The following is an 11538-nucleotide window of genomic DNA, read 5'->3' as shown; positions in this document are numbered from 1 at the left end:
TCCCTGTCCCCATCCCTGTCCCCATCCCTGTCCCCATCCCTGTCCCCGTCCCTGTCCTGTCCCTGTCCCTGTCCCTGTCCCCGTCCCTGTCCCCCCCTCCACGTGCCGTTTCTTTTAGCCCCGCCCCTTTCCCGCCCCCTCCCCGCCAATCACAGAGCGGCGCGCGCCCCTCCCGCCCTTTTTCACCAATGAGAGCGCACGGGAGGCGTGGCCTGGGGCGATGACATCACCTCTATCCAGATCACGCCCCTTTCGCCTCACACCTGTTTCTGATTGGCTGCTTAAGGCACAGAGGTAATTGTCACCTCTCTTGACCAATAGCAGAACGGCGCGCAGCGGGAGCGCTTCCCATTGGCTGCAATCTAGCGGGGGCGGGGCCAGCGGGTCCGGGGGTGTTTGGGGGGACACGGGGGGGAGGGGGGGAGGTGACACCGCCGCAAAGGCTGATGGGAGGGCTGGGGACCCCCAGGAGGGGACATCCCGGGGGGTGGCGCGGCCCCCGAAGGCGATGGGGACAGTGGGGACGCCAAGGAGGGGACACGGGGGACACCAAGGAGGGGACACGGGGGACACCCAGAGCCTTGGGGACATTGGGAATCCATCGAGGGGGACATTGGGGAGGCCCTTGGGTGACACTGGGGACTCCTGGGACATTGGGGATCCCCAGAGCCGTTGGGGACATTGGTGACACCCGTGGCTGGGACACTGGGGACAAGGAGGGGATGGTGAGGACCCCAAGAGCCATTGGGGACACCCAGAGAGGGGACACTGAGGACCCCCAGTGCTCTGGGGACACCAAGGAGGGGACATTGGGGACACCAAGGAGGGAACCCCAAGAGCGACTGGGGACACCAGGGCCAGCACAGGGAGGGGACACCGAGAACCCCCAGTACCCAGGGGACATTGGGGACACCCAGAGAGGGGGACAGTGAGAACCCCAGTACCCTGGGGACATTGGGGACACCAAGGAGGGGACCCCAAGAGCGACTGGGGACACCGGGGCCAGCGCGGGGAGGGAGGTGACAGTGAGGACCCCCAGTGCTCTGGGGACATTGGGGACAGCATGGGAAGGTGACACTGAGAGCTCCCAGTGCTCTAGGGACACTGGGGACACCCAGAGGGGACCCCCAGCCCTGGAGCCAGCGTGGGGAGGTGACACTGAGGACCCCCAGTACCTGGGGACATTGGGGACACCCAGAGAGGGGGACAGTGAGAACCCCAGTACCCTGGGGACATTGGGGACACCAAGGAGGGGACATTGGGGACACCCAGAGGGGACCCCCAGCCCCGGGGCCAGGTCAGGAGGTGACACTGAGGACCCCCAGCCCCCTGGGGACATTGGGGACACCCAGAGGCGACCCCCAGCCCCGGGGCCAGCGCAGGAGGTGACACTGAGCACCCGCAGCCCCCTGGGGACATTGGGGACACCCAGAGAAGGGGACAATGAGACCCCCAGCCCCCTGGGGACACCCAGAGGGGACCCCCAGCCCCGGGACCAGCGCGGGGAGGTGACACTGAGCACCCGCAGCCCCCTGGGGACGCGGGGCCAGCGCGGGGAGGTGACACGGTGGCACGGCTGTCCGGGAGGTACAAAGCTTTATTGGGGAGGGGGCGGCGGGGGTCCCTAGGCGGGGGACACGGAGGAGTTGGACACGGAGGACACCTCGGTGCGCGAGGTGGACACCTCGGAGCCATCGTCCACCTTCTTGCCGAAGAGCTGCAGGATGCAGTTCCGGAACTGCGGGGACACCGCACAGGGGACACGGGGGACAACAGGGGACACACAGGGACAGGGAACAGACAGGGGGGACAGGGGACAAGAGGGGATAGAGAGGGGACAGGGGACAGAGAGGGGACGGGGGACAGACAGGGGACGGGGGACAGACAGGGGACAGGGGGGACACAAGGGATAGGGGACAGACAGGGGACAGACAGGGGACAGGGTGGACATGGGGACACAGTGGGACACAGGGGACAGGGGACAGACAGGGGACAGACAGGACACAGGGGACAAACAAGGGACAGACCGAGGACAGACAGGGGGACATGAAGATGTAAACGATGGAGCTGTAGATGGTGGCTCTGTCCCATACCCCATGCCCAGAGCTGTGCCCAGGTGTGCCCAGGTGCCCCCAGGTACCCCAGGTGTGCCCCCGGTGCCCCTCACCTGTCTGTTCATGAAGATGATGGGGCTGTAGATGGTGGCTCTATCCCATACCCCATACCCCATGTCCCTGTACCCAGCTGTGCCCAGGTGTGCCATAGGTGCCCCCAGGTGCCCCAGGTGTGCCCCTCACCTGTCGGTTCATGCAGACGTAGATGATCGGGCTGTAGATGGTGGTACTATCCCATACCCCATACCCCATGTCCCTGTGCCCAGGTGCCCTCAGGTGTGCCATAGGTGCCCCCAGGTGTGCCCCTCACCTGTCGGTTCATGCAGACGTAGATGATCGGGCTGTAGATGGTGGTACTATCCCATACCCCATACCCCATGCCCAGAGCTGTGCCCAGCTGTGCCCAGGTGCCCCAGGTGCCCCCAGGTGCCCCCAGGTGTGCCCCTCACCTGTCGGTTCATGAAGACGTAGATGATGGGGCTGTAGATGGTGGCGCTATCCCATACCCCATACCCCATACCCCATGTCCCTGTGCCCAGGTGCCCTCAGGTGTGCCATAGGTGCCCCCAGGTGCCCCAGGTGCCCCTCACCTGTCGGTTCATGAAGACGTAGATGATGGGGCTGTAGATGGTGGCGCTATCCCATACCCCATACCCCATACCCCATGTCCCTGTGCCCAGGTGCCCTCAGGTGTGCCATAGGTGCCCCCAGGTGCCCCAGGTGCCCCTCACCTGTCGGTTCATGAAGACGTAGATGATGGGGTTGTAGATGGTGGCGCTCTTGGCGAAGTAGGCGGGCAGGGCGGCGGCGAGCGGGTGGAAGGCGTAGCCGGGGTTGGCGGCGGCGAAGCAGGCGAAGATGGTGTAGGGCCCCCAGCAGAAGCAGTAGGCCAGGATCATCACCACCACCATGCGCGACACCTCCTTCTCCGCCTTCTGCGTCGACTCCGACTCCTTCTGCTGGGCCGCCACCTGGGGGGGACACGGGGGGGTCCTCAGGGGGGGGTCCTTAGGGGGACACCGGGGGGTCAGGGGTGACAATAGGGACCCCCCAAATTTCTCAGGAGGGATCCGGGTCTGGGGGATCCCTGGAACCCCCTTGGGGACACCCCCAGACTCAAATTGGGGACACCCGGGTCACCCCTGTGAGGTCAGTACCTGCCGGGGGGGGACATTGGGGGTCAGGGGGGCAAAAGGGACCCCCCAAATTCCCCAGGAAGGATCTGGGTCTGGGGGATCCCGGGGAGCCTCAGGGAGGCACCCCCGGACTCAATTTGGGGACCCTCAGGTAGCCTTGGGGACACCTGGGACACCCCCGTGTGGTCCTTAGGGGGACACCGGGGGGTCAGGGGTGACAATAGGGACCCCCCAAATTTCTCAGGAGGGATCCGGGTCTGGTGGATCCCTGGAACCCCCTTGGGGACACCCCCAGACCCAACTTGGGGACCCTCGGGTAGCCCTGGAGCCTCCGACAGCTCTGGGGTCACTCGTGTCACCCCCAACACCCTCGGGGGCCACTCGTGTCACCTCTGTGACCCCCTGGGGACACTGGTGCCGCCCCCAGACCCCTCCCCAGGACCTGGGGACCCCTCCCCACCTGCTCCAGCCGAAGATGGGGGGCGCGGTCCAGGCGCAGGACCAGATCCAGGAGAAGAGGACCCCGGCCACCGCCAGCTTCCCGTCGAACTTGATGTTGCCGAAGGGTTTGCACACCACGAACCAGCGCTCCCAGGAGATGATGGCCAGGGACCAGAGCGCCGTGATGCCTGCAGGGGTTTGGGGTGGTTGTGGGGCTGCCCCATAGCGCCCCGACCCATAGAACCCCACAGAACCCCACAGAACCCCATAGAACCCCATAGACAACCCCATAGCTTCCAGTCCCTGCTATGGGGAAGGTGCCCAGGAACTGCAGCGCCGTGATGCCTGCAGGGGTTTGGGGTGGTTGTGGGGCTGCCCCATAGCGCCCCGACCCATAGAACCCCATAGAACCCCATACAGCCCCATAGACAAGCCCATAACATCCAGTCCCCGCTATGGGGAAGATGGCCAGGGACCAGAGCGCCGTGATGCCTGCAGGGGTTTGGGGTGGTTATGGGGCGGCCCCATAGCACCCAGACCCATAGAGATCGGCCCTATAGCGCCCAGCCCCATAGAACCCCATAGAACCCCACACAACCCCATAGAACCCCACTGAACTCCATACAGCCCCATAGATAACCCCATAGCTTCTGGTCCCTGCTATGGGGAGGGTGGCCAGGAACTGCAGCACCGTGATGCCTGCAGGGGTTTGGGGTGGTTATGGGGCTGCCCCATAGCACCCCGACCCATAGAGCCCAAACCCTAGAGAACCCAAACCCCATAGAACCCCACAGACAACCCCATAACATCCAGTCCTTGCTGTGGGGAGGGTGGCCAGGGATTCCCGAGCACTGGGATGCCTGCCGGGGTTTGGGGTGGTTATGGGGCTGCCCCATAGCACCCCGACCCATAGAACCCCACAAAACCCCATAGAACCCTCCATAGAACCCCACAGACAACCCCATAACATCCAGTCCTTGCTGTGGGGAGGGTGGCCAGGGATTCCCGAGCACTGGGATGCCTGCCGGGGTTTGGGGTGGTTATGGGGCGGCCCCATAGCGCTCAGACCCATAGAGAGTCCCTGACCTATATCCCTGACCCACATTTGTGACCCACATTTGTGATCCATATCCCTGCCCCACATCCTTGCCCCACATCCCTGTCCCCGACTGACCACCGGCACTGACCACAGGCACTGACCACAGGCCCTGCCCACACCCCACACCCCACGCCGTGCCCCCAGCCCAACTGACCACAGGCCCACCCCCCACGCCGTGCCCCCAGCCCAACTGACCGCAGGCGCTGACGGTGTAGCCCTCGATGACGCACATGGGGTGGCCGAGGATGAAGTAGCCGAAGATCTGGTTGACCACGCTGATGGTGCTGGCGATGACCGTCTCGCCCAGGTCGGCCACGGCCAGGTTGACCAGGATCCAGTTCAGGGGGTGCCGCAGCTTCTTGAACTTGGCCGTGGCCACCAGCACCAGCCCGTTGGTGAACACCGAGGCGATCACCACGAAGATCATCCACAGCGACGTCAGGTTGTACACCCAGCGCGGCGCGATGTGGTAGTTGGGGCCCTCGAAGGGACCTGGGGGACAGCGGCGGTGGCCGTGAGCGACCCTCGTGTCACCTCGTGTCCCCTCCATGTCCCCTTGTGTCCCCTCACGTCCCCCCACATCTTCACCGCGTCACTGCCATCGATATGGGTTGGCGTACGTTGATCAATGACCACAAAACTCCTCAAAACTCCTCAAAACTCTTCAGAACTCCCCAAAGTCTCCCTCAGAATGATCCCCTGGTGTCCCTTTGTGTCCCCACAGTGTCCCCTGATGTCCCCCACTGTCCCTCCATGCCTCTCAGTGTCCCCTGATGTCCCCAATATCTTCACCGCGCTCATCTCTACCATTGACGTACCTTGACCGCCAACCCCAAAACTCCCCCAAACCCCCCCAAAACTGCCCCAGGCCCCCTCCCCCTGTGTCCCCTGGTGTCCCCCCATGTCCCCTGATGTCCTTCTGTGTCCTTCATGCCTCTCAGTGTCCCCTGATGTCCCCTGATGTCCCCAATATCTTCACCGTGCTCATCTCTACCATTGGCGTACCTTGACCGCCAACCCCAAAACTGCCCCAAACTCCCCCAAACCCCCCCAGAACCGCCCCAGGCCCCCTCCCCCGGTGTCCCCGCGTGTCCCCGCGTGTCCCCGCGTGTGGCCGCCGCTCACCGCGCGTGTTGTTGCTGTTGGTGTAGGTGAAGATGCTGTCGCGCGTGGTGTCGTCGTCGTCGTGACGCCGGCGCGCGGCGAAAACCGCCCCGTCCCAAACGCCCGTGGCCATTGTCCCCAAGTGCCACCAGCGCCACTGCCCCGGCCGGCCGCGCCCCCCTGCTCTTATACCGCCCCCCGCCCCCGGATTAGCCCGGACCCCCCCCCAAAATCCCGTTCCTGAGCCCTTAATTGGGGCCGCGCGGATCCGGGGGGGACGGCCCGGGCTCACCTGAGCAGCCGGGGTGAGCTGATGGGATTGACGCCAGCGCTAATCCCCCGCTGTTTCCTGCGCCGTGCCCCCCCCGGGGGTCCCAGCTGCCCCCCCCGGGACCCCCGGGATCACAACGGGACCCCCGGGATGGAAATCGGCACCCCCGGAAACCCCCGGGACCCCCAGAAACCCCTGAGACCCCCAAAACGCGTAATTCGTCACAAACAGCCCCAAAGTTTCCTGGATAATTTCCACCCCCCCCCGACCCGAGACCCCCGGGACCCCCCAAGCCCCAGCGCCAATTCCCCACCCCCAGCTCCCGACTGGGCCCCCTCGGGATCCCTCGGCTCCCCCGGGACCCCCCGCGACCCCCAAGTGTGGGGCTGAGCCCCCCAGGAGCAGCGCTGGCCCCCCCGGGATGTGACACAGCCCCACGCTGGGGTCCTGCCCCATAGCGGGGTGTTTGTCCCCCCTCCTGCCCCATAGCGGGATCATGACCCTCTCCTGCCCCACATCGGGGGGTCCTGGCCCCCCTCCACAAAATTCTGGGTCCCAGCCCCCTCCTGGGGGGTCCTGACCCACACTGAGGGGTCCTGGAGCCCCTCTGCCCCATATCTGGGTTCCAGCCCAGCTCCTGACCCACATCGGGGTCTTGACCCCCCCTTCTGCCCCATAGCGGGGTCCTGACTCCCTCCTGACCCACATCGGAGGGTCCTTCCCCACACTGGGGGGTCCTGCCCCATGTCAGGGGGTCGGGACGCCCTCCTGACCCATATCAGGGTCTTGACGCCCCTCCCGCCCCATAGCGGGGTCCTGACCCCCTCCTGACCCATATTTGGGGTTCTGCCCCACACCGGGGGCTCCTGAGCCCCTCCTGACCCAAATTTGGGGTCCTGCCCCACATCAGGGTCTTGACCCTTCTCCCGCCCCATAGCGGAGTCCTGACCCACACTGGGGGTCCTGCCCCACACCGGGGGCTCCTGAGCCTCTCCTGACCTACATTTGGGGTCCTGCCCCACATCAGGGTCTTGACCCTTCTCCCACCCCATAGCAGGGTCCAGAGCCCGTCTCGCCCCACATCGAGGTCCTGCCCCACACCGGGGACTCCTGGCCCACATTTGGGGTCCTGCCCCACACCGGGGACTCCCGGCCCCCTCCTGACCCACATTTTGGGGTCGGTTCCCCCCCCGCCCCCCGGATCGGGGTCACGGGGCCGCGTTACATCACGGGGGGCTCCGGCTCGGGGCCANGGGCGCTTGGGGGGCGCTTGTGGGGCTGGGGGCGCTGCGGGGGCACTTGGGAGCGTGGGGTTACTGCGAGGACACTTGTGGGGCACAGTGGGGCACTTGTGGGGCATTTGTAGGGCACTTGGGGGCACTGCAAAGACACTTGTGGGGTGTTGGGGGTGGTACCTGTGGGTCTTGGGGGCACTTGTGGGGCATTGGGGGTGGTACCTGTGGGTCTGGGGGCACTTGTGGGGCACTTGTGGGACATTGGGGGTGGCACCTGTGGGTCTGGGGGCACTTGTGGGGCAAAGCAGAGGCAGCGGCTGCGTCTCCAGTGTTTAATGCAGGGTTGGGGGGGGTTATGTACAACGGAGCTGTGGGGCTGCCCCATAGCGGGGGGGGCAGAGCTGCTGTGAGGCTGAGAGAGGTGTGGGGCAGAGCCCGGTGTGGGGCAGAGCCACTGTAGGGTGGAGCCCGGTGTGGGGCAGAGCCATGGGGCAGCACCACCATGGGGCAGAGCCCAATATATGGGGCCAAGCCCCTTGTGGGGCATCCCCGGTGTGGGGCAGAGCCCTCCATGGGTCAGAGCCCGATGTGGGGCAGAGCTGTGGGGCAGCACTGCGGGGGGCAGAGCCCTCCATAGGGCAGAGCCCTCCATGGGGCAGAATCCTCTGTGGGGCAGAGCCCGATGTGGGGCAGAGCTGTGGGGCAGAGCCCTCCATAGGGCAAAACCATGAGGCTGAGCCTGATATAGGGCTGAGATTGATGTGGGGCGGAGCCCAACATGGGGCAGAGCTCAATATAGGGCAGAGCTCAACATAGGGCCGAGCTTGGTGTGGGGCAGAGCCCGATATGGGGCAGAGCCCTATATAGGGCCGAGCCCGGTATAGGGCGGACCTCAATATAGGGCAGAGCTCAACACAGGGCCGAGCCTGATATGGGGCAGAGCTCAATATAGGGCAGAGCCCGGTGTGGGGCAGAGCTCGATATAGGGCAGAACTGTGAGATTGAGCCCCATATAGGGCTGAGCCTGGTGTGGGGCAGAGCTCGATATAGGGGCTGAACCCAGTGTGGGGCAGAGCTCGATATAGGGCCGAGCCCGGTGTGGGGCAGAGCTCGATATAGGGCTGAGCCCGGTGTGGGGCAGAGCTCGATATAGGGGCTGAACCCAGTGTGGGGCAGAGCTCGATATAGGGCCGAGCCCGGTGTGGGGCAGAGCCCAATATAGGGCAGAACTGTGAGATTGAGCCCCATATAGGGCTGAGCCCGGTGTGGGGCAGAGCTCGATATAGGGCAGAACTGTGAGACTGAGCCCAGTATAGGGCTGAGCCCGGTGTGGGGCAGAGCCTGATATAGGGCAGAGCTCCTGATATAGGGCAGAGCTCGATATAGGGCAGAACTGTGAGACTGAGCCCAGTATAGGGCTGAGCCCGGTGTGGGGCAGAGCTCGATATAGGGCAGAACTGTGAGATTGAGCCCCATATAGGGCTGAGCCCGGTGTGGGGCAGAGCCTGATATAGGGCAGAGCTCGATATAGGGAAGAAATGTGAGACTGAGCCCAGTATAGGGCCGAGCCCGGTGTGGGGCAGCCCTGGCTGGGTCGGGCCCGCTGTGGGGCAGCCCCGCCGTGGGGCAGCCCCGCCGTGGGGCAGAGCCGTGGGGCAGCCGCGGCCTACGCCGGGGACACCTGGCTGGAGGACACCGAGGACACCTGCGTGGCCTGGGACGAGCCGGACACGTCGTCGTCGTCCCCGAAGGGGCTCCGGCCGCAGAACACGAGCTTGAGCATGCAGGAGCGGAACTGCGGGCGGGGGGCGTCACCGCGGGACCCCCGACCCACGCGGGACCCACAGAACAGCCCCTGACCCACGGCGGGACCCCCGACCCACGGCGGGACCCACAGAACAGCCCCTGACCCACAGAGGGACCCCCGACCCACAGCGGGACCCCCGACCCACGGAGGGACCCACAGAACAGCCCCTGACCCACGGCCGGACCCATAGAACAGCCCCCGACCCACGGCGGGACCCCCGACCACGGCGGGACCCCAGACCCACGGCGGGACCCATAGGAACAGCCCCATACCCACAGAGAGACCCCAGACCCACAGCAACACCCCCATGCCCCCATCACCCCCACTGTCCCCGTGTCCCCTTGTCCCCAACTGCTTGTTCATGAAGATGTCGATGCCGCCACCACCTCCACTGCCCCACTGTCCCCATTGTCCCCATTGTCCCCATTGTCCCCATCACCCCATGACCCCCATTGTCCCCATGACCCCCACTGTCCCCGTGTCCCCATTGTCCCCATTGTCCCCATTGTCCCCATTGTCCCCGTGTCCCCATTGTCCCCATTGTCCCCATTGTCCCCATGACCCCCATTGTCCCCATGACCCCCAATGTCCCCGTGTCCCCATTGTCCCCATGACCCCCACTGTCCCCATTGTCCCCATCACCCCCATTGTCCCCATTGTCCCCATGACCCCCATTGTCCCCGTGTCCCCACCTGCTTGTTCATGAAGACGTAGATGACGGGGTTGTAGACGGTGGAGGCCTTGGAGAAGACGGAGGGGATGGAGGCCAGCCCCACGTCGAAGGGGTGTCCCCGGTGCGTCACCACCCAGAGCGCGAAGGCGGTGTAGGGCAGCCAGCACACCAGGAAGCCCAGCACCATCACCACCACCATCTTGGTCACCTCGCGCTCCGCCTTCTGCGTGCTGGCCGACTGCTCCTGCTGCTTGGCCACCTGTGGGCGGGGGGACGGGGGGGTCGGTGTGGGGCCAGATGTGGGGCGAGGGGATGGAGGCCAGCCCCACGTCGAAGGGGTGTCCCCGGTGCGTCACCACCCAGAGCGCGAAGGCGGTGTAGGGCAGCCAGCACACCAGGAAGCCCAGCACCATCACCACCACCATCTTGGTCACCTCGCGCTCCGCCTTCTGCGTGCTGGCCGACTGCTCCTGCTGCTTGGCCACCTGTGGGCGGGGGACGGGGGGGTCGGTGTGGGGGGCAGCGTGGGGCCAGATATGGGGTCAGATGTGGGGAGATGTGGGGTCAGATATGGATCAGATATGGGGAGATACAGGGTCAGCGTGGGGGGCAGCGTGGGGTCAGCGTGGGGCCAGATGTGGGGTCAGATGTGGGGCCAGATATGGGGTCAGATATGGGGTCAGACATGGGGTCATATATGGGGTCAGTTATGGGGTCAGATATGGGGTCAGTTATGGGTCAGATGTGGGGTCAGATATGGGGTCAGTTATGGGTCAGTGGGGTCAGTTATGGGGTCAGATATGGGTCAGATGTGGGGTCAGATATGGGGTCAGATATGGGTCAGATGTGGGTCAGATGTGGGGTCAGATATGGGGTCAGATATGGAGCCAGATATGGGGGACAGTGTGGAGTCAGATGTGGGGTCGGTGTGGGGCCAGATGTGGGGTCAGATATGGGTCAGATATGGGGGGCAGGGTGGGGTCAGTGTGGGGAGTTATGGGGTCAGATATAGGGGACAGTGGGGTCAGTTATGGGGTTAGGGTGGGGTCAGGGTGGGGTCACTTATGGGGTCAGTGGGGTCAGCTATGGGATCAGATCTGGGGTCAGTTATGGGTCAGTTATGGGTCAGTTATGGGTCAGATCTGGGGTCAGATATGGGTCAGTGGGGTCAGTTAGGGGGTCAGTTAGGGGGTCAGTTATGGGCCCCAATAAACCGTGCACCCCAATAAACCGTGTGCTCCCCGAGCCCCAGGACCCCCGGGACCCCCGGGGACCCCCCAGGACCCCCCGGGACCCCCTGGGACACCCCGGGACCCCCTGGGACACCCCAGGACCCCCGGGACCCCCGGGACCCCCGGGACCCCCCAGGACCCCCGGGACCCCCCAAAACCCGCTGACCGCGCGCAGGGTGAGCAGCAGGCGCCCGTAGGAGAAGACGATGACGGCCAGGGGGAAGCCGAAGCAGAAGCAGAAGAGGAAAATCACGTAGGACTCGTTGTTCCATTTGTTGTCCGTCGTGTACCAGTCCGGGCCGCACGAGCACTGCAGCCCCTCGGGGATGTACCTGGGGAGGGGGGCACAGGGTGGGGGTCGCACCTCTGAGGGACCCCCGAACCGCCCCCGAGACCCCCGAACTCAGCCCGGGACCCCCGACCCGC

The 11538-nt window shown here is 65.2% G+C and overlaps 2 protein-coding genes across 2 annotated transcripts in view; both read right to left on the bottom strand.

Annotated features, from left to right (window-relative positions):
- Positions 1-1624: 1624 nt before the first annotated feature.
- Positions 1625-6027, bottom strand: LOC121338781 (red-sensitive opsin-like). Its single transcript, XM_041409993.1, has 5 exons — positions 5916-6027; positions 4986-5282; positions 3641-3879; positions 2846-3121; positions 1625-1738 (listed from the first exon to the last, which is right to left on the bottom strand). Exons 1-5 carry the CDS (start codon positions 6025-6027, stop codon positions 1625-1627), a joined length of 1038 nt encoding a protein of 345 aa, XP_041265927.1.
- A 3008-nt stretch (positions 6028-9035) lies between these two features.
- The window catches only part of LOC121338784 (blue-sensitive opsin), a 5816-nt gene continuing 3313 nt past the window's right edge, over positions 9036-11538 (bottom strand). The window contains exons 3-5 of the mRNA XM_041409996.1: positions 11279-11444; positions 9900-10139; positions 9036-9195 (exon numbers count right to left, since the gene is read on the bottom strand). Coding sequence (XP_041265930.1) covers positions 9067-9195; positions 9900-10139; positions 11279-11444 — 535 coding nt within the window. The 3' untranslated portion in view covers positions 9036-9066. The remainder of the gene's footprint in view (positions 9196-9899; positions 10140-11278; positions 11445-11538) is intronic.

This window comes from Onychostruthus taczanowskii, unplaced genomic scaffold (genome assembly GCF_017590055.1).
Source record: "Onychostruthus taczanowskii isolate IOZ18803 unplaced genomic scaffold, ASM1759005v1 scaffold318, whole genome shotgun sequence".
In the NCBI taxonomy this organism is placed as follows: Eukaryota; Metazoa; Chordata; class Aves; order Passeriformes; family Passeridae; genus Onychostruthus; species Onychostruthus taczanowskii.
The sequence above is the reverse complement of the archived record's forward strand: the minus strand, read 5'-3'. Positions and strand labels throughout refer to the sequence as shown.

Bases quoted from the DNA above. Each gene is read 5' to 3' on its own strand.
- LOC121338781 (XM_041409993.1), bottom strand. From the start codon at position 6,027: ATGGCCACGGGCGTTTGGGACGGGGCGGTTTTCGCCGCGCGCCGGCGT. The intron at 3,122-3,640 runs GTGACACGAGTG...TGTCCCCCTAAG, and splicing joins GTCCCCAGGGGGTCACAGAG to GACCCCCCCCTGAGGACCCC. The intron at 1,739-2,845 runs GTGAGGGGCACC...GTGTCCCCGCAG, and splicing joins ACGTCTTCATGAACCGACAG to TTCCGGAACTGCATCCTGCA.